The 25,553-nt window shown below is 40.5% G+C and overlaps 1 protein-coding gene across 4 annotated transcripts in view; it reads left to right on the top strand.

The window, feature by feature from the left end:
- AFF3 (ALF transcription elongation factor 3) overlaps positions 1–25,553 on the top strand; it is a 321,875-nt gene that overhangs the window by 179,379 nt on the left and 116,943 nt on the right. For all 4 annotated transcript variants that reach the window (XM_061459668.1, XM_061459669.1, XM_061459670.1 and 1 more), the window contains 3 exons: positions 8,080–8,166; positions 13,729–13,765; positions 19,790–19,841. In XM_061459668.1, coding sequence (XP_061315652.1) covers positions 8,080–8,166; positions 13,729–13,765; positions 19,790–19,841 — 176 coding nt within the window. The remainder of the gene's footprint in view (positions 1–8,079; positions 8,167–13,728; positions 13,766–19,789; positions 19,842–25,553) is intronic.

The raw sequence follows: 25,553 nt of genomic DNA on the forward strand, positions 1-25,553 counted from the left end.
GTGATGGAGCTATGCTTTATAGAGCCACATTTGACAGAAATTTAACTTTAATTCCCACCTTTTTCTTTCAATAGTCTTTTCTTACCCTCTCTATCATCTCTTCACACTCACCAAGAAGTTTGTTGTAGTAGGACAGAACAGAAGCTTTCTTTCTTCTTGTTATGGTTGGCAGCTTTTGCAGGTATGTTAACTGAAAGGCGTTCTGGTGGTACCTTAAACCTTAACTCAGCACAAGGTATTTAATTCATGTAATGTGTGCCCATAACTTGTGCACAGAGTACACAGACCCTACTGTTTTAACCAGAACTTCATGAAGCTTGAAATACTTGATCAGTTCGCTGAACAAGCTGAGCTAAATTTATACATTCATACCCAGTGGTGAATCTCCACTGCAGATGCACAAAAGAGGTCTTTGTATGAGCCCTCGGGTTCCCACGAACCAAGTGAGGCTTTACGATGTCTTCAGTCCTCTTAAACTGGCTTCAGGAGTATGAAAGACTGGGACTAAGAATAAATTAGGCCAATTGATGACCCACTATTTCATGTTCTGTCCTGTGGGTGAACCAGGGCCACTAATGCACCTATCAGAAAGCTTCCAAAATTCCACAAAATAAGAAACTTGAAAAATGTGTCTAGTTTTAAAAAAAAATTTTCCCCACAGCTCTTGCTTGGATGACCTCCTCAAGCTTAGCAGTGTATTTTTGTCTGGAGTAAAGAGATGTTTATATTAGAACATGACATTCATTTGTGGCAAAGATATTTTCGTATTGCTAAATATTTACTGTGACGGTGTTTTTGTCTTCTCCAAACCACAGATGTTTTCCTTAGTAAATACATCTTTTTTTTAACTCTGGACCTTTTTTGTTGTCTGCTCCTTTGTACATATTAATGCAGTCTCCATCAAAAGCATGGTATGTCCCTCACCAGTGTCCTGATCTTTATTTTTCAATTGCCTTTGTTTTAACTTTTTGAAACATTTCCAGAGCAATGCTGAGGCCACTACCATTGCTTTATTAGCATTCTACAGAATTAACATGCTTGTTACAATCTCTGAAAATGTTGGCTATATGCATTTTTTCATTATTATCTGAAATCATGCAGAGATCTAGACCTTGAAGTATCCTAGGTCTTTTCCTTTCCTCTTTCTCCTCCCCCCGCTCCCAAGAGGCAGCTATTCATCTTCATTAGCTACTTATGTTAGCTTGCTGCCAACTGAGAGTAGAAAACTAGCTGCATCAGTCTTGCATGGCAATTCAGGAATTAGAATCTACAGTCCTTGGGTGCAGGAGGTTAATGCACTAATAAAGGTTGTACCTTGATTAACCACATCATCTGAGCTTGCCCAGGCAAGACTGGTTTTCAGACAGTTTGTCATATCATATGGCCCAATGCATTCATCTGAAAACACAGCTTCTTAGCTGAGGGCAGATATTCATCATTTAGAATAAAGGAGATAAAGGAGAAATTTTGTCTTTTTTTTTTTTCAGTGAAGAATATTTAAAAGTTTTTAAGGAAATCCTCTAAATTATGTTTATGCTCTACCTGTAAAGGAACATGTTCTTCTTTTCCTGACATAGATAAATCTTTTTGTCTTAAACTCTGATAAGAGAGAGCAGGGCATGGGCTATATCTTAATCAACATTCTCTGTTAGAATCAAACTACATTTCTCTTGGGTATACATAGCTTCTTCTGGACTTACAGGCTCATTTAGTCCCCTGAAAATGAATAAAAATTTGCAAGAGTCTTTGTTAAGGAATTATAATCATACAGTGAAGGACCTAAATAAGTCAGTTTGATAAGTAAGCAGCCCTCTTTTGCATTTATCTGTCCTAGATTGCTGAACCTTGACTAAATGTTGCAGGTTATCTGCAGGATGGTTCCATTAAAGCAGAGATAATGTATTCCAAACAGAAACTTATTGCGCTGGCATTTGTGATTTGCTATAAAGTGAATTGAGCCACAGATCACGCTGCAAATGTTCATGATTTGGAATAGTTTCATTCTGTAGATACCAAATATCTGGAGATTTGATGCGAACACAATCTTTAACACTGCAGTCTGCAAACTCTCTGACCTTCTTCCTTTCTAAAAGCCTAATTTCTCTTTTTTTCTTTCTGTCTCCCCAGCCCACAGAGGCATGCCCACACGCACAGAGTCCAGTTTCTATTAGACAGTTTCAGCTGATGCCTGTCCATGCAGGTCTGAAGAAACAAACACAGCACAAATGACACAGTCACAAGCTGCACAATTACCTTTATTTCTTTGCTTAGAACAAAAAGAATTCCTTGACAAGCACTCTCCCCCTGGACTGTCATGTATCTTTGGATGTTATACTGATGAAAACTATTGAAAGGAATTCATATTACAGAAAGCAACAGGGCATTTGAAGGGTCTTGGGACTGGTGCCAAAGAGGAGACGTGGTAGAATGTGTTTTACAGCAGATTGCTGTGAAAAAAAGTGACTCCTTGAAATCATTTCAGCAGAAACAGGAAGACAGAAGAACTGCTGACTGAGATTCAGTGCTGAACTGGCACCCAGCTCGGCATAAACAGTGTCCTTACAGCTATTTCAGCTCCATGACAGGGAGCTTAGTAGTTGCCTTTTTTCATCCTTCAGTTAGTGGGTGGGTGAAACCACATTTGTCCCTTAAGTTTAACAAGCATTTTGCATCATAAGTGACATAAATACAAACTGTAAATTAAAACCTGGCCAAATAAGTGGATGGAAAGGAAGTAAAACAGGAAACAACAGAAGCAAGAAGATAGATACGAAGATATTTTGTTGGGTGGTGGTACTGAATAACATGTTACCAGAAGGATAATGTCAAAATAAAAGATGCTGAAATGGAAAGAGGAAAATTATCAAGTTCCCAAAGGATACTACAGGGCTTAGGAGGAAGAAGAAACAGAGTTAAGTAGATGAAGTTTGGATAAGTGACATGATAAAGAAAAAAAGAGAAAACATCTTTACCTTTCTATTTTACAGGTGTATATTTAATGTTTGGGTTAGAAAAGTTGCAGCAATAGCAGATACTAGAGGAATCAAAAAAAAAAGAAAATTTGCTTTTCAGATCATGGGAGCTTTATCATAGTGAAATGCTGTCAGCTTCAACATGGTCTCCAAAAGCTTCACTGTCAGACTCTTTACTTTGGATATTTGACACTAAAATCATAGCCATGTTGTCAGCTAGCGGCAGTGTAGCTTCACTGAACTGAACGGGATCTTTGCCAACTGACAGCAGTTAAAGAGAGAGCCTCCTGTGTTAAAAAAAAAAAAAAAAATTAAAAAAAAATCTATTTTATGAAGACAGGGAAGTAAAGGAATTAGATGTTCTCAAACTGTGTCCTGTGATCACACGCTAAAGGATCTTGGAAAGCTCTGCTTTAGCTTTGTGTTGCTTCGACTTCCAGCTGAATAAACATATCTAATACTTCCCTAAAATGTGCATTTTAGTGTAGGTAACTACAAAGAGAGAGCCTCTGTGGTCCTTGTGAGCTAACCAGCAGAGTATTTGGGAAGGAAAATTGTGTCTCACCAATCTCCTGTAATTCTTGTGACGTTGTAGAGCAGAGGATGAAGCTGAGCCAGCTAAAATAATTTTCTAAAGGTGTTTGACAGGGTCCTTTATGAGATGCTGCAAACATTTCTTAAATCATCATATGTGGAGAGACAAAATATTATGAAACAAAAATTGACTAGGTGAGCACAAGCAAAGAGGAGGATTAAACAGTTTTCTTAATGGCCCGATGATAAGTTCTCTTTTTGGCAGCAAATGAACAGCAAGATAATACATGTGGCTAGACTTCAAATCTAGATTTTACTGGTCTCTCTACTATGTATTAAATAGAATTTTTCTGAATGAGTTCAACCATTCCTGGTATCATGGTGCCACACAGCAAGATTGATGGCACTAGATAAATAGCATTGCCTTAAGTCTAGAATGAATATTATTATTTACCTCTGCATGGTACTTTTCCTGAAAAATTACCTACAAGCTAGGGTTAAAAGCCCCAAAGAAAACCCTGCCAAGCAGTCATTAATCCACAAGAAATGTCTTGTTACTTAATTGTTGCTGCGGAAACTGAATTTGGAGCAAGGATACACAATACTATAGATTTCTTTATTTGAAGGTTTTCCCCTTCAGTAAGAAGAAAAGCCAAGTTGGCACACTGACTAAGATTAACTAGGCTTGGGCCTTTATAGCTTGTAAAACTGGACCTTTATATATACCTGCTGAAAACTGATTTACCACAGGTGGAGGCAAGTTGTAGGGTTGTAGAGTTACAATACACGTGTGAATGAGACGTGCCATCACCACCACAAAGATGACGGTGTGAAACAAAATCCCTGTAATCCTCACAAAGAGAAAGGTAGGGGGATGGGTTAAAAAAGAGGGGTTTGCAGAGCCACCTGTCAGTCTTCAGCAGGCGGAGGATGGCAGTCATCGTCATCTCAAAGAAGCTGTCCTGCAGTTGGGCATATGTGCTTATCCACATGTATTTTTAAGCAGTCTAGTTAGGGCTCTCTTCTTTGATCTAGAAATATTTATCTTCCCCGCTTCTGACCCCAAATGGCTTCTCAGTGCTTCCTTTAATTTACATTGTTCAGGACTTTGAGGTTAAACTTAATGAAGTTTGGAGAAAGATCTGACTTGGTTTCGAATTAGACTATTATCTTGTAGTGGCTGGAGCATTTTCTGGTGCCAGCTGTTTCAGACATATTTTTTTGTCTGATTTATTCTAAAAAAAAGACAAACCACCAACATCAAACAAAAACAAGCAACAAACAAAAAAAAAAAAACAACCAAAAATCCCTGTTTTTTTCTCTTTATAATTTCAAGAAACTTCTGCGTCAATTAATGTTCTAACACCAATTTGAAGGTGCTGTGGATCTTAAGTACATTCAAATTTCCATCAGTCCATTTGAAACATTATTTTCAACCCAGTGGATGCCTTGTGCCAATAATGCCAATACCAAACTCCGAAAACAGTCAAGTTAGCTGAGCAGAAAAATTGTGCATGAAAGCTTATTTTAACAATAAAAGTTGAGTCCTTTCTATTTAGTTAGATAGATAGTTGCCTTTTTGGCTTACATTTTCCAACATTTCACACCATGTACTAAAAAAAAAATCTGATATATTCATATGTCACCACTCATACTTTTAATCTGTCTCAAATATCTTCAGATAGAGTCTAAAATCACAAGATTTGGTACACAGGATTTGTTTCGGCTTGACCTTGCAAAGTGTTGGCACTTCCTGGACACCTAAATCCTTTCTCCTGATTTTTGATGTTCTGTTCTTGGCAGCCGGAAGGAGACTGTGCACATGGTTTAATATTTATCTTTTGAAAAAATTTATAATGTTTAAATCAGCACTCCTCAGTGGTGACAACCTATAGTTTTCTGATTTTTTTTTTCCTAATTTGATTTCTTGTTATAGTTTTCTAAATTCCGAATGGTAGTGATAATTATACCATCAGATCACGACTCAAAATACTGTTCTGGTAAATTCCCATTCAGATATTCGTGGTAATGTCAATTATTAACCCTGGCAAGCATCAGTGGTCTTACTAAGTATTTGTGTCAGAAAGGCTTACAAACAATTTGAATTATGTGGAAAGCTTTATTATATACTAGAACTCAAAGTAAAAAGGGGGAAGAGAAGATGCTGAAAAGAGAAAAAAAAAAAAGACCATTAAGGGCATTTTACATTGAAGTGTGGATGAGAAATCATCTTGGGGAAAAGAGAAATGAAACATTTTGAGATGTCAAAAAAAAAGGTCACCCTTATTTTTAATCAGCCCTCTGGTCCTTTCCCTGGATTAAGGCGTCATTGCCAGACTTGGGCAGGCAAGGCAGGAGGGAAAAGCTCTGCTGCTGTAACAGATTGGTTTCTGCATAGCATATAGCAGACTTCTCAAGAAGATGGTTCTCTGAAGGTGACAGTGAGGGTCAGCCACTGTATAACCTGGAGGAACTGCTTCTTGGGCAAATGGAAATCAGAAGTACTGAACAGCGTATTTCACAAGCAGGATTAACTTTAAGTCAAAGCCACCAGACGTTACAAACCTAGCTGCTCCAGTTCTTCAGTTAACAGGGATAATGTGCAAAGTATTGCCCTTCAGAAGAAAGGGGCACGTAGCTCATTCCCATGTGCACTCTTGGGCTCAGCACCTCAATTTGTAGGGAAAATCACTTTGTGTGGAAGTGGGGTTTTACCAGTGGAAACACCTGAAGGCTACATGTGCAACGTCCCATTTTCTAGGAAGTAAATGGTCCTGTAAGGGAAAAGCAGAGAAAAGCAGGTGATAAAGCAATACTTTTTTTAGATCACAGCCTTAGGATTAAATGTCTACATTGCAAATCTCCTTTTCATCAATTTATTGTCATAACCCTTTACTGCTGGAATATTTCTTAATACGTAATTCCTTAATCTTTTGAAAAACAATAGCATGTGTGCCAGGTACTTGAAGCAAAAAGCAATCTGATTGCCTGTGCTTTTTTGTTGCCTGAGTCTAAAAAACTTACTCTATATTAAAAATTGCTGCATACTGCTATTGCTGGCACTTATCAGATAAGGAAGTCATAAGATGAACAATCTGCCTCAAAGAACTGAAAAGCAAAGCAATTCTGATACTGAAACTGCAAACCAGATGATGCTCTGATTAGAGGCATGCACATAGATTAGAGACATATAATAAATCATGTAACTTTTTAGCCTCAAATAAAATAAAAGAATGCAGTTTTTATTAGGAAATAAAATGTTTATCAAGAATGCTTTAAAGGTGACATTTATTACTAATAAACTGTGTTGAAAGGGCTGATCCTTTCATTGGCAGATGATCCTTTCTCTGGCAGAGCAGCCGGAGACTTCCCTCTATGTAAACAATATCCCAGCACAGTCTGTGCTGGGTCAGGAACCATTTCCGTCAGCACTTATGAAGGGTGGTCAAGGGACTCACCTGCACCTTTTTTCAAGCAATGAATGAGTCATGGAAATATAACTCCAGTATTATTTTGGGACTGATCGTGGATCTCAGGACAACTTCTTGGAATATCACTGAGAAACAATTCCATAGCTAGCTAATGTATCAAACTCCCGCAAAGCATCTGCCAGGCAAACTCTTGATAGTGTCAGCAAGCCCCCTGCTCAGGCAGGATGCTATTTGCTCTTCAACTCTTGACTCTTCAGGGTTGTCACGCTCCACGCTGCTTCTCATATTAATTGTGTTAAGTTACTGTGTACCGAATATTGTGGCTGTTGGTGCTGAACATGCCAAAAAGCACGTCCATCCTTTAACAGCCTGCACTACAGAGGAATATGAAGCCTCCCTCTTAACAAACTTCTTGTCTGAAGGGTTTTATTTAACACCTTCCTAAATGCAGCCTTGCTTTGGAGACCAACTTGTTCAGGCTTGAATTATAACAGTACTGAGGATGTTCCTACCTGCTGCCTGAAGCTGTTTCAAGGATGACTGCATATAAGTCGGGTCAAACTACATATGTCTCTTAGCTATTAAAAAATGTCCTTCTAAACAACACAGGGAGGGTGTCCTGCAAGGCACAGACAAATTGCAGTTAGGAACTCATTCAACTCCTTTACAGTGATAAAGGCAATTTTAGGAATTAACCTTTGAGTAAATGTTTATCATTCTGACCTTGTCTATGAAATCTATTTTGTGATTAGTCCATAGCGTGTAACCCATTACTTGATCACAAACTGAAATTTCTTTTCCCATACTATAAAAAAAATTTCTTCTGTTAGTTTCACCATCCAGAACACATTGCATGATTAAAATATGGTTGCAGATTGTCAGAGAAATCAAACTTCTTGCATTTAAGATGCATTAACTATTCAGGAAAACGAAATGGTGCTTAAGAACTGCTCTCAAGAGTCTGTGAGAAAAATCAATGTAGCTCATGTATTGTCTAGATTATATGTAAACTGGGCATTTCCTAGAAGCTGCAGTAACTTAAATATTCCACTACCCAGGCACTCTAGCTGCTGATACACTATCATTGTCTTCCATTCCATTGACTTTCTAAACACATTTTGCTGTACGATATTGTTTTTCAGGAGATGACCCATTCATGGCCTGCTCCACTGTCAGCTATTCACACACCAGGAAAGGCAGAACAAAGCAAATTTTCCTTCCCAAACAAGGTAAGCCATGCCACATTACATAGAACCATGCCTCCTTCCCCTCAAAATATGCCCTAAATGAGCCCTGATTAAGCATGTAGGGTCTCTGGGCTGAGCTAGATACCGTGTTGATTGACCTTCTCCATGTGTATGCCATATGTGTGCCAGTATCCCCTGCTTTTCCTAATTGCAACCTCTGCAGAGCTACATGATCTTGTTTGCACATCTTCTGGCAGCAGCACTGATGCTGGTGTGTGGATCACAGATTCCTCACTGCAAGACAAAGATGCACATGTCCCTAGTGAGGTGTCCAGAAGCGGTGTTTTCTGCAGGCATCTGCTGAAGCTCCTGACTGATATACCTCAGGGTGCATACAGCTGCTGCAGGAAAAAAAGCTCCTGCTTGCATCCATTGCTCCTGCTTTTTATAGCTTCACTAGCCAAGATTTTTGTTGAAACCACTGAGGTCTGAGGTGGGCTTTACTAATACACTGGCTTCTGCAGTCAGAGGCTGAGGAGTGGACATACATCCTTTGCCACCAACCTGGCTTCAAGGGCAGCATTGCTACAGAGGCAGGCAGCCCAGTGCCATGATTCCCAGACGGGCCGCAGAAGTATTTGCCAGGGAAGTATTTGGTTCCACAATGGACCAAGGCCCTGCTGGTGGTCCCTTGAAACCAGCTACACTGTTGTACGTGTATCCCAGGGAGGATGCAGCATGGCATGGTAAAGCTCATTGGCACACGGTTGGGGAAACCACAGTATTTATACTTGGTGAGTAAGGAGGGAATGAAATCAGCTATCCCATGAAGAGCCAATAAAAATTTCATATTGTATCACCATATACTGTTTGTATGCCACAAGCTCCACTATATTTCATTTATTTCATATAGTTCATAAGTTGAAGCTTGAAATAAGATATTGATGCTGTTTGTAGCCTTTCTCCTGTAAAAGCAAGTTCCTTTGGTAACTTTTAAGTCCATTCTACAAAATTTAGTGCAGGGAATAATTACAACCACGAAGCCAAGAAACCGTCAAGGTTTGCCTACACTAAAACAGCTTTTCCGTGGATGAGGGTGTCAGCATTTTGAAATACCAGGGGCGTAAACCAAAACATCTCTGGCATGTTATGAAAGAAAAAGAAGGAAATAACTGACTGTCTATTTGCGCACTAAAGGCAGACAGCTGATTGAAGATGGTAGGTGAGCTAGAGGCTTGTTATGTTAGAGTAAGTCTGGTAGGAGATAGATTGATGGATCAGCAGTTTACAGTAAAGTGAAGTACTCGGATATGGATGGCAAAACCGAAGTGGTGCTTGCAGCTTTGACATTTCTGCCATAATTATCACCACACAATGTGCTTACGTGGCATGAGTGCAAATGTGAGTGGTCAAGGTGTGCGCCCATCAGTGTATCTTTGTGGCTGTCATGAATGTACTTCCCCTCACCTAAATGTATTGTGATAAATATAGGAATAGGAGAACCACAGACCATAGGGCAAAGATATGTGGATAATGGTCTCATCTTCTCTGCCTGTTCATCCATCTCTCTGGGAAATATGTTAATAGTTTCAACTGCAGGGCCATTTCAGAATTCCATCATGCATTTTTAAAGAGCCTTTTCTAGGTGGTTTCCTTTTCTCTTACCAGAGTAGATTTGCCATTTTATTTAAGTTTAGGATGAACAAGATTTCGTTGCATAATATATGAGCATACTTTTGTACATAAAATAACATCATAACTTTATTGTGGCCTGGGTGGTCTACATGGTCATAAATTAGAGTGCTTTGTGTGAAATGGGGAAGAAGTACCTAACAAAACTCATCAGAGTTCTGAAAAAAATCCTGCATCACTGGCTATAGGCCATGTTAATTTTAAATGGGACCTCTATTTTAAACTATTTTAGAATAGTTAAGAGCTGCTTCTGTGGCTTAGTCTGAATCTGTACAGTTGCAGACATTAGAAGGCATCTGCTTTTAAGGTCCATAATGCAAAGACAGGTTTCCTAGTTTTTCAAATGTTTTTGAAACATTCATAACCTACCTATTGCTTTTCACAAAATGTGGTGTAAAATCATTATTGGGTCTCATAGGGAATGTCTCCATAACTTTTAGAAAGCTTATCCACAGGTAAGCTATGTAGCTGTCCCACCTTGTTAAAACCTAAGGACTACACCAAACTGTTGTGGATCACACATTGTTCAGATAAATGGGCCTGTCAGTTAAGCAGTGGCCAAGGACAGCAAAGAGGCTAAAAGGCTAAATTCAGGGCATCTACTTCATCTCTTAGTTCCAAGCGATGCATGATACTGTGAATTCAATTTCAGCGTTGAGAGATCAGTTCAGTTAATTTGCAATGACTCTTCCAGCCAGAGAAGCAAGTAGGCTGCAATCCTTTTTAACAGAAGACAGTTTCCAAGTGTAAAGATACTCATCATTTTGGGAACAAGAAAGAGAGCAGCTTGTAAGACTCCTGCTCTGTTGCAAGGATGCAAATCATCCTTACTTTTCTGCTTATGAAAACTGATTGTCAGCATCATTAGTTCCCATACATGCCACACTGCTTTTAACCCGCAACTCAAGTAATTAGTGATCTGACAGCTTGAAACTTGAAATTTATTAATTAGGCTATTAAAGTTGCAAAGACCACAGCAACTACAGCTATACTGGTTTTAAAATCAGTCTAGTAATAAAAGCTAAATAACTTAGGTTTATATTTCACAAGTAGAACAGAACTGCATATTTGAAACTGCGTGTGTGGATGTGTCCATCTAAATAAGTATATGCTTGGTGGATGAGGGGGATATATGTGCATATGCTGTACCTGTATGTAAAATCAAACCTCATTAACATGGGAGATCTGCATTAATGCACAAAAATGGAAGGAAAGTCTCTGTCAGGTTTGACGCAGTACCCAGTAGGCAGTACCCAGTAGGTTTCCCAGCACAGTGCTGCTGGGAGAGCACATTTAGGGAACTGTCCTTCATGTGATAGAGGGCATAAAGTTACATTTTCTTTCTCTGTGGAATTAATTTGTGCTCTTGAATTTAGTGGGAAGGGGCAATGACAGTCTCTTTATTTCTTGTTTTTCAAAGCTTAAGGATAATTGAATCAGTGTGTGATGTGACAGGCTGTGTATGCTTTCCTTTCTCCCATCTCTGTCACACTTTGTTACTTACAAATGATCAGGCATTTTTTGATTGTAATTTTATTAAAAACATCTTAATAAATAAACTTTAAATGAATAATTAAATTTGGTAAATAAGAGCTCACATGATGCTTGTGTCAATGAGCTTTCATGTGCAGGCATTAATTCTTAGCCCTCATGCAGGAAAAGAATGTTTTTAATTCTGCTGCTTGATTTTCCCTTTGTCTTCATTTTTACTGTAATTTCATGTCTTGAAAGTTTGTTCAGGTGTTTGATTTCTAGTTATGTGTATGTGATATTATGGGATCAGCTATCATTTTGTTATTTGAGAATTAATTTATCCACTCCAGGAGAAGTGGTGTCTTGTCACAAAACTATTGAGTGATTATTCTCAGCTGAAGCAAAGTTATTGTAGTGATGTTATTCTTTATGTGCTCAATTCATTTACTTTTTCCTTTCTTACTGATTTTAACAAGCTGGAACAAATACAGTAGACAATAATCTCCAGAAGTGAAGTCTTCTCCTTTGTTTTTTAAGTTACTTTAAGTCGTACTTTTTCTACCTCAGTGGGAGCACTCTCTATTTACTATGATATTTTTGTATTAGCCTTTGTTATTAAGAATAATATGTTGAGAATCAAGACACTTATTTTAAGGAATCTGTTAAAATGAAAAGAGAAAATGTCATAGCTCATATGCATTGCTGTTGTCAAATTTGAGACTACGCAGAGTCAATGCCAGAGGTAAGATACTGCGCTAGGCAGTTAAAGGGGAGGGTGCATTCTTCCTGAGGTTGATGAAAATGTAAAAGAGTGAGCAAGATCCTTGTTTAGCAGTTTCAAACACATTTACAAACCCGAGGGTATTTCCATCAAAATGATTGTATTCCCCCAAATTTCTCTAGGCACATAAATTCACTATTCTGGAGACTGAACATGCTCTAATAGCCTACTTTCATTGGCAGCATGATTGGCTACTAGAATAGCATTTAAATTCAAGAGTACGTGTCACTGCATCACCACGGCAAGCTGATCCTGACTTCTTAAGATTATATTCAGTCACCAGAAAAAAAACAGACTTTAATATCCCTTCATCAGCAGCATTCATAAAATGCTGAGGCAATTTGTCAAAAGTAGAGAATTTCAAATTATTGGCAAATTATTATTGGCGTGTGAAACACTGTACAGATCTTTTCATACTCCAGTTGAAAATAGAAATTCGTAGGGCTTGACCAAAAATTTGATGCCTCGCATTTCAGGCGCGCAAGATGGCAGTGAATTGCAGATGTGTATTATAGCATAAAAATTACAGATCAAAGCTATGCAGTCTGGAGAGCTTTGAGTTCAGACCAAATGGTGCAGATTGAGGGGATTTGGCTAGACAAGCCCTTGAAACACCCAGTGCCTGTGGTCCAGCCAACTTCCATTTAGAGCTGCAAAGAAACTCTTGGGGTCCCAAACCCCTGTGACATGTTTCTGAGTGACTCAGCAGCAAAATCCCAGCTCAGCCAAGCCAGAGCATCCTTGAGCTCTCTGGGGACTTTCCTGGTGAGCTGTGCATTTGGCTCATCACTCAGCCTCTGTGGACCAGGGATCTGGTCCAGTGCCTGATTCATCACTGAAAATGACCGTGTGTGTTGTTGTGGGTGCCTGGCCTCTCCAAGCAGACTCTACTGCAGTTGTAATTGCAGCACACATATGAGGTTCTATTCCTGTGTGTGTCTGGGTTATTCAGAAGCAGGGTTACATACAGGATACCTTCCCTTCTGTCATCCGTAGCAGTGGTTGTTGGTTTTTTTTTCTTAATTTAAGTAGATTTTTGTTACAGTTTATATTTGTATTTCCATTTATAAACTTTTTTTATGTTTTTATGAATGCAAACAAATACTGTGAGTAAAATATGTGAACATTTGCGTGTGAGGAAAAAATGGTCTGATTTGTTGCACCATATTCATAGACACTGTGCATGTGATACGAGGTTGACCTTGTAATCTCGGGGACCCAGAGCTAAAGTCTGTATTTCCATTCTCCACTGCTGTCAATATCAACATGTGAAGAGGAAAGACCAGCTGTGCTACTACCTCAGGAATCCAATGGTCCATGAAACAATATTGGTCGTCCCTCTGCCTTCTCATCCAAACTTGTAGGAGATAATAGACGAGTTTTGGCTGATCAATAAACGAATAGTGAGCAGGAGAGTTGTAATAGCTATACAAGGAATTGCACTATTAAAGGGTTGTTGTGAAATAAGTTTACAAGCCATAGAATTAATGGGTTTTCAAAGAAATGCTGGATTTATTCTTGTAATTGAAAATTACTTTGAAACTGAATGAACAATTAACAATGCTGTTTGTATTGTTAAGGTAATGTTCAAGCAAGTATTGAACCTAAAAATTGCTGTAACAATAACACACCGTACCTTTTTTCTATTATTACTGTAGGAGTCACAACAGGGATCTACAGGACACAGCAATACAAGTAAGTACCAACTAATTTTCTGACTGCTTTGGGTGAAGGGTATGGCAATAGCTATGAAATACAAGTGGCTGGTAGGGTAAGGAACCAATAGCAGACTGGGACAGTGTAGAGACTCAGCAGCACATTTGTATGGCCAAATGTGGAGAACTGAACTGAAGAGTGACCATCAAACTGTCAGGTCTTCTGGTGGACTGGGAAGAACCATTTCATTATATAGATGAGAAAGACTGAAAGGCCAAAAGAGGGGCTTTTTTAGACAGCCAGAAAAGAGCTGACCTAGTTGTATGGCCAGATCCAGACTGCCATAAAATTCTGCAAGAAGACTTGTTACCATTTTTCTTTCATAGAAAACGATATATTTTGTGACTATTGCACAGTAATAAGCGACATAAATCCTGCCAAACTAACACCAGATAATGTCTCAAAGACCATATGGCCATGGGTCTTTTTGGCTAGCAGTGTGAGCAGGGAAATGATATATGCTTGTGTAGCTTCTGGTTGGGGCTTTTCAGTGGCCTCCAATTTACAAATCATGGTGCAGATCAGCAGCACTTCAGTTACATTTAGTTATGGTAAAAAACTTAGCAGCTGTATTGAAAGATTGAATTGTTCTGCTAAACATAGTATTAATCTTCTCCCCTGCCACCTCTGACTGTTGTTAATGTTGTCGTGCATATTAAAAATACATGATCCTACCCTGCTCTCAAAACAAAATCATCTCAACCAAAAGAAATATTTTGCTATCTTCCTGACCTGTCAGCCAGCACAGAGCCTGGTTTGCAAATTACAGGGCTGTGACTGAAGATGAAAAATGCCCTGAGCTGGTAGGCAGGGCTTTGAAAGTGGCTGGTCACCCACTGCATGAGGGAGAAGACATCCAGAGAGACAAGGCTAGGAGATGTAGGCTATTAAAATGGTGTGGCTTTTTGCTGGGGAAAGGTCAGCATGCAGAAGACAATGTTGTGAAGAAACATGCAGTGGTGTCACTTAATTGCTGGCATCCGTTTGATATTGCTGTGAGTCCAGCACTAAGGAAATAATAAAAGGCAAAGGGAGTGAGTTCTGTCAGGAAATAATGAATACAGTAATGAGAGAAGGAAGCACAAAAGGGCCATGATAGAGAGGGCTATGCAAACACATGCAGAGTCACAAGCATGACCAACACACCAGCTGAGCTGAAGGCTTTGTGATGACATCAGAGGCCACAGTGTTTGGCCAGCTTTGGTCTTAGTTTCATTCTGAGTATATCCTTCGTTCAACACTTGAATGTGATAGGTTATTCTGCAACTCTAATGAAACCTGCTTTCCTGTGGGTTAGGAAATCAGTTCTACCTTGTTACAACTTTCCTCCAGTCCTTACTCAAGTGATCTCCAGCCTCAGCTTACTTCCAATTCCCCCACCTGCCTTCCCACACCACAGTACCTCCACTTTCTTCTTGACTTCTCCTTCATCCTGCTCAGCAAAATCAGCATATATTTGCAGCTGGGCTGGCGCTGCATTTGGTACTGCCTGGATGATGGCAACCAAACCAAAGGACAGCTGAACCCATGCAGAAATGTATTCTTCATTGGTGGCAAAAGTTAAGGTTGCTGGCAGACACCAGACACTTCTAATGTTGAAGAGGGAATTTTACTACCTCTGAGACTAGCATCCATAAGGATTCATATAGAGGAGCTGGAGTATGAATTGAATAAGACACAGTTAGAATGAGACATAGACCTTACCTTAGAAGTGGTGGGTGGTCCCTGGCTGGACGTCAGGTGCCCAGCAAAGCTTCTCTGTCACTCCCCTTCTCAACTGGACATGGGAGAGAAAATAAAATGAAAGGCTCATGGGTCAAGATAAGGACAGGGAGAGACCACTCACCAGTTACTATCACTGTCAAAACAGGCTTGACTTGGGGAAATTAGTTTAATTCACTGCCAATCAAATCAGAGTACGCTAATGAGAAAACAAAAACAATTCTTAAAACATATTCTCTCCATCCCTCTCTTCTTCTCAGGCACAACTTCACTCCCGAGTTCACCTTCTCCCACCCAGCAGTGCAGGGGAATGGGGAATGGGGGTTGTGGTCAATTCATCACGTGTTGTCTCTGCCGCTCCTTCCTCCTTAGGCGACGACTCCTCACACTCTCCCCCTGCTCCAGCGTAGGTCCTTCCCATGGGTGCAGTCCTTCAGGAACAGACTGCTCCAGCGTGAGTCCCTTCCATGGAGTCACCAACCCTGCCAGCCAACCTGCTCCAGTGTGGGCTCCTCTCTCCACGGGGCCACCCATCCTCCCAGGAGCCTGCTCCATCACAGGCTTCCCATGGATAGCAACCTCCTTCAGGCATCCCCCTGCTCCAGCATGCAGTCCTCCATGGGCTGCAGGAGGATAGATACATCCTCACCATGGACTCTCATGGGCTGCAGGGGCACAGCCTGCCTCACCACGGGCTGCACCATGGGCTGCAGTGAAATCTCTGCTCTGGTGCCTGGTGCACTTCCTGCCCTCCTTCTGCACTGACCTGGTGCCTGCAGGGCTGTTTCTCTCACAACTTCTCACTCCTCTCTCCAGCTGCAGTTGCTGGGGTGGTTCTTTTTTTTTTGCTTCTTAAATGTGTTGTTCCATAGGCGCCTTGGCCAGCAGCGGGTCCATCTTGGCGTTGGCTGTATCAGACACCGGTGAAGCATCTGGCAGCTTCTCACTGTTGTCAGTAGGTGCACCCCTGTAGCTTCTTCCGCCTGCTACCGAAACCTTGCCATGCAAACCCAATACAGGATGTGAGAACTGCTAGAAAATGACTATGTGGGAAATAAATCTATGGTCTATGTACTGCATGATCCAAATGCACATCTTCAGGGTCCCAATTTGCTAGTTTAGCTAGTTGTTATTTCCCATTGCACAATTCCTTCTTTGGAGCGGCTCTAGAGCCTGTCATTTACAATGGTTTTACTCCAGCTGGAAACATTGTCTTTCTCATGGGTAACATTTGCATTTCTCTCTCATCCTTCCCCCACAAGGAAATCAAACCCCTAATGGCTGAAGTTATACTGCTTTGTCACAATAAATATTATTTATCCCTGTTACCCAGAAAGGGAAACTTGGCCTGCTTACGTTGAGTGATTCACCCAAATACCAACTCAGAGGAGAGAACTCCTTCTCTGGCTACCCATTATTCAGTGAGGAAATCCCACAGAAGTTCATTGGAAATTTACTTTGGAATGAAAGAAATCTGGACACATTTCCTCTGCTTGTATCTAAAAAGATTAGAAAGGGAGCTGTGTGAGGTGAGGTAGAAACTAGCAAAGAACTCCCAGCTCTATGGCTAAGGATCTGAGGACTGATTGTTTCTACCGTATGTTACTGGAGGCATGCGTATGCACACACACACCAACACACACCAACACACACGCATTTCAAGAGACATACACAGTGCTTAGCACATGAAATAAAGTGTGCTAAGAGCATTCCCATAATGGGGTGGGCAGCATACTGTTTGTCAATTCCCAAAAGACTGAAAAAAACCCAAAGGATGACACCAGTTTGCCCACAAGAAGAAGCCAGAGCTAGAAAGGATTTAGCAATTTAGCAAATGCCAGCCTCCCACAATGGTACCTGCATGCATTTGGCAGATTACATGGAACATGGAAAGCAAATCTTAGTCTGGCCACGAATGAGTGTGAAAAATACAAGTTGTACTGACAGGTAGTTCCGTTTTAAGCATGCTTATCCAAAAATCTTATCTGTAGTGTATCTGTGACATTCAGCTATGCTTAGTCTGTACACATTTTAAGAATTTCTATGATTCAGTCAAGTGAGAACAAAGTTGGTAAGAACTGATAAAGCATTAATGGCCAGATTTTCTACTCTGATAGGCCAGACTGCTGCGTTTTTACCATCTGTATAGGCTTCATCCTCTCTCTCCACACAGAAGTACGTTAAGTGATGATTAGCATAAAAGCAGCTGCAAATGCTTACTGTAGGGTAATTCATTAATATCCAGTTTGGCTAAATCATAGAGATTCCCTTTTCTCCTCACAGTACTTATGCCGTTTCCCTTGTTGCTGCATTAACATACATTGCTGAAAGTAGAACTGATGTGAACTCTGCTGGCAAAGCACTCAGGAATCCATATTCCCTCTCACACTCAAACAAACCAGTGTTCATGGTAATAATTCATCACTTATAAAAAGCCTAAGTTACGAACAGAAAGTCTTTGAATATATGCCAACTGTTACTGTTGGTTTCTTGTTCCAAATTACCATAATGCAGATGAGCTCCAGGGCTCCAGGAACCCTAAGGCTGACTAACGCATACTGTAGCAACAGCTTTCCAGCCAGCAAATTCATCTAGATATTCTTTCTGAGGTCTCTGCCAACAGTGCAAATTGACCTAGAGATTATGTATTCTGTCCTGTGTGGATGCCCCACTTGTGCCTAAATTCAGGTGCTTTTGGCTGTCCTACTACAGTAAGTGATTAACTTCCCTAGAAGTCCACAGAGAGGCATCCAGAGCTTACCCATCCTGTTCGCTAATGTTTAGGCACCTAAGTTGGGTGCTTTCTGGAGGCCCTTCCAGAGGGGAGCATGAGATCTAAAAGCACCATGCCAAGGTGTTTACAGAAGGTCATTGTCTAGAGTAAGTTCTTCAGTTTGTTTCTGTACAGCAGTAGAATGACGTTGGTAGCAAACCCCTGCCTCTTCTGAAGGCAACAGCAAATTTTCCAGAGCTACCTCTTACATCTGTTGCTGGCCCCCCAGTGCTGTGTGAAAACTGAGGATGAGGACTTCATCATCAGCAAATGGACTTTACATAATGCTTGTGTGCATGGAATAGGTTGAGGGCTGGCCCAAAACCCATTCAACTAGAGTCAATGAGCAGAAAATCAGATAACACCAAAACAGGCTGACTAAAATAAATACTACTCATTTTTTTTCAGAAGGCACAGGTGGATTTTGGCTTAGCAAAGCTCATTAAAAAGTAATGGAGAAAAACACATCCATCAGTAAACCAGTCACACTCAACCTCTATGCCTCCTTGTCTGCCAGGCAGCATAAACTCATGTGTAGACAGCTATTAGCATCCAGTGACACACAAGGGGAGCAGCAGCTGCACCGTCACTAGGTCTAGAATTCAAGTTCAAGGTGATTCAAGTAGAGTGGCATACCCTATACGTCCATGCTAGAGCTAAACAAAAACCTTGCACTGAAGGGCACTGGTTACTCAAAGAGCAATAATTACAGCAAACAACATAAGCCTTACATTTTTGGGGGGAGAGGGAGAAAGAGGGAGAAGGACATGGCTTGGTTTAGCAGAAGCAGTACCATCCCATCAGCTAGCAGCCTGCTCCCCCAGTGTCTGTGCTACGTAAGTAAGTTCTGTTGGCAAGTTATAAGAAAATGTGAAGAGGCATCCCTTGGGCCTCTGACACTTCTCATTCAGGTACCTGACTTCTCGTGGGGGTTGAGTGCTTAAGCCAAAATACGGCAAGGAGGGCTTCCCCAGCCCCCACTTACAGGAGCTGAAGATCAGATCCTCAATTTGTTAAAATGAATGTGAATAAAAACATACATTGGCAGAATTGCATCCTAATCAATGCCTTACTAGCTCCTGCTGATGCTGTTTTGCTTTGTATGAAATAATTACTGTTCCTGGAACAGGGTTTTAGAGCATTGTGCATGCTGGATGTGGTACACTCAATAGCAGACCTGTAGGGCCCTAGAGAAATCTTTTCCATTGCTCCAGGGTCTGCTGTCCCTGGTTAAAGTTTGTGTCCTCTAAGCAGTTGCTCTTGTGGAGTTTCCTTGCCTGACATTTCCAGAGTACATGTGGCAGTGACAAGAAAAGTCAAGTCAGGGTTGATTCCCTGCTTGCAAATGCTCCAGCAGTGCCCCTGCAGACCTGTGATTGCCCCAGCAGCAGTCTGCATGTGCGGCAAGAGTGGTCTGTTTTAGCAATGAATAAAGTGTTGATGTGTCACATCTAAGCAGTTTCCATATTGACCCATTTCTGATGTCATTTTCTTCTTCTCTTTCGAAGGGAAAAGTGATGTAGAACCAAAGAGTCCAGAGAAAAGCGCAACCCATACATCGTAAGTCACTTTTGTGTTTAAGATTGGAGAAGGCAGCTGTGTTTTTATCATATTTGTTGGGCAAAATGGAATTTGTTTGTTTTCATTAAAATAAAGCTCTTTCACTGATGTTTTTCTTAAAATGTCCTTTTAGATAATGGATAAACTTTAATTATTCCTAGAACTACTGCATGATAGTAAGTCAGAGATCTTTGCAAGTGACATGGCTCCATATCACACTGAATAGAGATGAGAGTATTTTTGTGGGTGTGTGAGGCTGGCCTTTACAACCTGACTTCAACATTACCTTAATGCTGCTGGAGTTTGTCACACTTGCTAAAAAACATTGTGTCACATATGCCTTTGATGTACTGATGTAATTTTAAAAGACTGCAGTCTGCAGCTTCACCTCTGAATTACTTGAAATCCAATTACAGTTATCTCTGGTCTCTCACAATTTTGTTGATGTTTTTGAATTAACAGAAGAAGTAGAGAAATAGATAGGAACAGGCACTTGTAATATATCAGTGTTCACCTTCACTCTAGTGCAACAATAGAAGCTTTTACCGTTTTTAACTCTAGTATACAAAGGACTGAATTGTTTTGCCAACATAAACCAGTCTATGAAACAGATGGGCTGCAAGCTGAAAAAAAAAAAGCATCATTCTCCCAAACTGAGCTAGATAAGTGAATTCCTTTAATAACTACCAGGCAGGAGCATTATGAATTCCTGCAAAACCATTCACCTTTTTAATCCCATTTGAGGGAGGGAATTCTTGTAACAGTCAGTCATGTGAATTTTAGAGTGCATCTTGCCTATAATTTATGTTTTCTGATTCCTGTTATTTAAATTCAGAGCATTATATCATGTAAATCTCTCAAGGTGTCACCATTTGTTACATGGCCAAAAGTAGTCACAGAAGGAGGTATAATAACAGTGATTTATTGTGGGATGTTTTGATTTCTGCTGCAAATGCGCATTAAAAATCTTCTGGAAATGAATCTAGAAAAAGATTTGACATGGTATAAGAAATGGCTTGTCCTGCAGATTGTGTTGTGGAATGTAATTACAGTATCTGAGCATATTTAGCCAAACTTATTAAATGAATTAAGCATTAGCAGCCTTATGACTTCTGATAGTATGATTGCTGGGAATGGTTAATAGAATGATTCCAATAATTATCATTTTTAAAAATAATATTGCAATAAAGACCAAAAGAAGAAGGGTTTTAATGCCATCTGGAGGTATTTGGGAGAAATGAACACATTTATTTTTGCTGATATTTAGCAATATGTAAAACATAAGCTATCCTCCAACGTGTTTTTTTCTAGTTAAATAGTATTTTATTGATGAGGGAAGTTCTTTCCTTCTCTTTCTTCTTCTCCTTTGGATACACCCCTATATGTTTATGGTTTTGGTCTGAGAGTATAGAACGTGTCATGTCGCGTGCTGTATTACATACAAAAGACTTCAGAATCTGGTTAGGTGTGAAAAGTTCTTTGCCTAACAAGATCTCTTAGTACAACCTTCTGAAACTGGGCTGTCTAGTAGATATAGTATATTCATAAAGCTTATCTTTAAATTGTTACTATATGTTACTATACAGTAAATATTGGTTCCCACAGCAAATTTTAGACAAGACTGGTTACCACTGCATTCAAGAAGGAGAAGCCCCTCTAGTTAGAAAAATTGTGTGGAAAGGGAGGGAGGAGAGAAAGGAGAAGAGGAAAGAAAGGGAACCAGCAAGTGCTGTGCCAAAAGAGGAGGAAGAAAATGAGAGGGATACATCTAAGAAGGAGGAAAAGGAACTGCAAATGCCATATCTTCAGAAAGAGATAAAAAAACTGAGAGCGGTGGAAGAGAAAGCCAGAGATCAAACACAGCAAATGAGAAAGAAGGGAAACTAATAGGAGCAAAAGCTGTTAGTAAACTAAAACATATGTATTGTTGAATAGAGGGCTGGCTACCTTAGTGTTACAGTGAAGTAAACTACTGTTGGTGTGTTATCCCACTTATATCCCAGTTCTCTTTCTGCTGCCTTCTGTTGTCCTTCCCTGTGTTTCTTCTCTTTTCCACGTTCTTCAAAACCAGTCTTTTATTCCTGGTTCTCAGGCAGTCGTGAATACAGACTGTTTCTGTTCTTTTGGGGACATAGCAGCTGGGAGCCAGTGGGCTTGTGAAAGGGACAGGTATGTGAGGGGGCACAAACAATGCCAGGGGTAAAAAGACTGCACCCTCTTGTGAGATGTTGCTCCCCTGAGAGTGCTGGAGGAGTCTGTTTGGCATCCCCTTGCAGGGGTGCTAAAAAGTGGGGACATTGCTGGAGGATAGGTGGCATGTTCAGGCCTGACCAGAAGAAACTGTGGCTTGGTTTCACTGTGAATCATTGTTTCCTTGTGAAAATGGAACAAACAGCAACAAAAAGACCACAAAGCAAGCCGTGTTTGCCTAGATAAAGATAATGGAAAACACAGGGAGGAGCAAACTAATGTTTCTTTCTTGCAAATGTCTTTTTTATTTTCGCCAGGCATGTTACGAGCCACACACCCAAGCCAAGCATATATGACTCAATGGCAGTTAATTCATCCCTGGTGAAGATTTACTACCTCCATGCAAACATTATTTATGCAGCTTCAAAGGACAGGTTGATTACCCTCCTGAATCAGGCATTGAGGCATTTGTGGACTAAGCATTTACATGAAGTTTCCCCTCAAGACCTTCCTCCTGCTCAGTATCCTCAGAACCAGACAGAACTCTGTGACCTGGAGCCCTGGGGGCCAAAGGTGCTACCCAGAACCTCTGAGAGTATAAAAACATAGAGTGCAGGACGTGTGGTGGTCTATTCAGAGGGGTTTGGGTACAGTAAATGCATCATTCTGAACTGTATTATGCATAGGGCTTTTTTCCTGTATGCATTAACTCCCTGGATACACTCAGTATGACATAGCTCTCCACTGGTAATAATATTAAGCATTAAGAAACTGGTATATATTAGATGATAAGCATTAATTGATGTAACATCCTAATGAGGCAGATAAATAAGGGCAGTTACTACAATGCTAGAGATAACTGAGATGGATGTAGGAGAAGGAGAATGATGCAAAAGTGGGGAGGAAGTCTGAGCAGAGCCCTTTTGCACGATATTCCTATGGCCTTCACTGTCTCAGCATGCACAATAATCATCTGAGCTGTCACTGAAGAACTGCAATAAAAGGTGCAAACAATACAAAGGTGTTAAGAGGTCCAGAGTCTTCCACAGTTGATTCATGTTCCTTGTAATTGAATGCTTTCAAAGTCATGAGAATTCTGGATTTGAAGGGGGGTTTTGTTGTACTCAATATGTATAGAGCTCTCTACGGGTCATGTGGTTACAGCTTCACCGAGCATTTCTGAACTTTTAGGGCTATTCAGAAATATCCAGCAATGTTTTGTTCTTTTGGTTTTGTGATAAAAAGTTCAGTTTTCAATGATCAGAAAACTTTCACAGATTTTATTTAAAACACTTTGTTTTCACTCAAATCCTTTCTCCCCTTGGTTTTACCAGTTAAAGTTTGGAGGGCTTCATTAAGGAGTGGTGAAGGGATGAAGGAAGAGTACTCTTTGGTTTTTTACTGTTTTCAGATACAGAATTTTAATCTTTCTTCGGCAAAACTGGATCCTTTCAGTAACACTGCAATTAAAATTTTAATTTTATAGATTAAAACTTTTAATTTTATAGAACATCTGTGCAAGGAAAAGTGAATGTGCACATGTTTCAGAGGACTTTGCGGTGCCATAGAAACTCATCTCCGAGCTTGGGGTCTGCAATCTTCCATCCTCCCACCTACAAAATATGACAATGTTTAAAAAAATGGCACAAATACACAAAGAGCTCAGCAAGACTCCCGCTTTTGGGATGACTTTTGACGTACTGGCCTGTTGCGATGTTCTTCAGTACTTTTTGTGTTTGTAAATGATTTCCAGTTCAGACTACCCAAGGTTAATCATGCCTGACTGTGATTCACTGCTATGCATTTACCCTGACATTTCTAGTGCACTTACTTAATGATATCAGGGCTGGCAACTAGATACCTTGGTGCTGGCTCTTTATTATCCCTCCCACAATTGCTCCCATGCTGAGCTGCTCCAGATTTTTACCTCCCTTTTTACAAGAGAATTAACCAAGGTTGAGGGAGGCTTTTATAATTTATGGCAGTTATGCAAGTTTTGTCCTCTGCTAACACTCTCTGAGAACTGCAGCGATCTCAGTTTATGTGTTTGCTTGTTTGTTTTTGCCAGGCAGAAATAGATGTTGGCTCGTTTTTCTTCCCTGCACTGGTCCCCAGCATCACTTGGAGAATAGTTTGCTCAGGGGGATCTTCATTAACAGCACTAAATTCAGCAGCTTCTAAGCTGTCCATTTGCAGACATTAGTGCTACAGTCTCTTGCCCATCCAGCAGCTGCTCATCGTTCTCATCGCCCTGATTCTCCTTGAGAAGGAAATAGAAAATAGGTACTCAGAGCAACATCACTGTTGTTCTTGCCTGTATTGGCATGAGTATTGCCTACTGGTTTCTCACTTTCTCTTCCTCGTTTCTGTCTTGCCCCTTGTACCTTCAGTGACTCATGGATAGTTACTCAATAGCCAGAAACTCCTGCTGGTTTCCCCTTCCACAGATGGGAAAACTGAGGCAGTGGGGTTATGAGGTGCCTCCACAGAACAGAGAGAACCAGTCTCAAATACAGGAGACAGCTCAAGTGCATGCTGACAACTCACCATCCAGCTCTTAGCCCCCAGGAAGCTTGGCCTTTCACATCTGGCTGACGTGTGGTCTTGACCTTAAGTCTCTGAGGCAGCAACTGCAACCTGATTAAGCATCAGAGTTGGAAGAGGAGCCTTAATCCCACCTCACTTCACTGAAAGGCCTTCTGCAACTTATTTAAAGTTAGCCTTGGCTTTCCCCCATCTAAAATAATAATTAGACCACCATGAAGACTACCTCATTAATATTTGTATAAAGTGTTGAAAAAATATAATGTTCTGTAAAAGTGGCCAGGGATTATTTGCCCAGAACAGTAAAGGAAATGAGTGGTAGTTTAAGTTTTTAAAGACATACTTGGGTAGAAAGTGGTAAATGTCCTGAGGAGTGCCAGGTGTAGAGAGAAGGGGACAGCAGGAGCTGTTGCCTCTCCCAGGCACCAGTAGACCTGATGAGCATGGGCTGCTTCTGCCCCATCCTCCTCTCAGAGTTTCAGTCTTGGGACGTGGGTCACCCAATTCAAATTAGAAGGATTTGGGTTTCGTCTTGCTGAACTAGAGGGAGGGATGGCAAACACGGAAGGGGCAAAGCATGCAAGCTGCAGAGTAAGAAAAAACCTCCAGTGGTACATCTTTTATATCCTTCTGTTTGATTGCCAAAAAGACCATGATGGGTTAAGTCAATTGAATCAGAAAATACCTAACAGATGGGTCTGGAGGACAATGAAAGGATGAAATCCATGCAGCTGTGGATATTGGTTTTAAAAAAAGTCTGCCCAAAGTTTTATGGGGTGTAATTCACTGTTAGCTTTCAGACTAAGATACTAGGGCAACTTCCAAGTCTTCCGTACCTTCAGTTGTGGGCATTTTAGCTGACAAGGACATCTGCAGCAGCACATTGGCCAGTGATTTGGTGACAAATGATTTAGTAACTCCATGGGCTCTATTGAGCACTATCATGAGCATATCAACCTGGTCATCACAGATGACCCT

The sequence above is a fragment of the Pezoporus flaviventris genome, unplaced genomic scaffold (assembly GCF_033815535.1).
Source record: "Pezoporus flaviventris isolate CSIRO_AGI_PZ_B2104156 unplaced genomic scaffold, CSIRO_AGI_Pfla_v1 ptg000030l, whole genome shotgun sequence".
In the NCBI taxonomy this organism is placed as follows: Eukaryota; Metazoa; Chordata; class Aves; order Psittaciformes; family Psittacidae; genus Pezoporus; species Pezoporus flaviventris.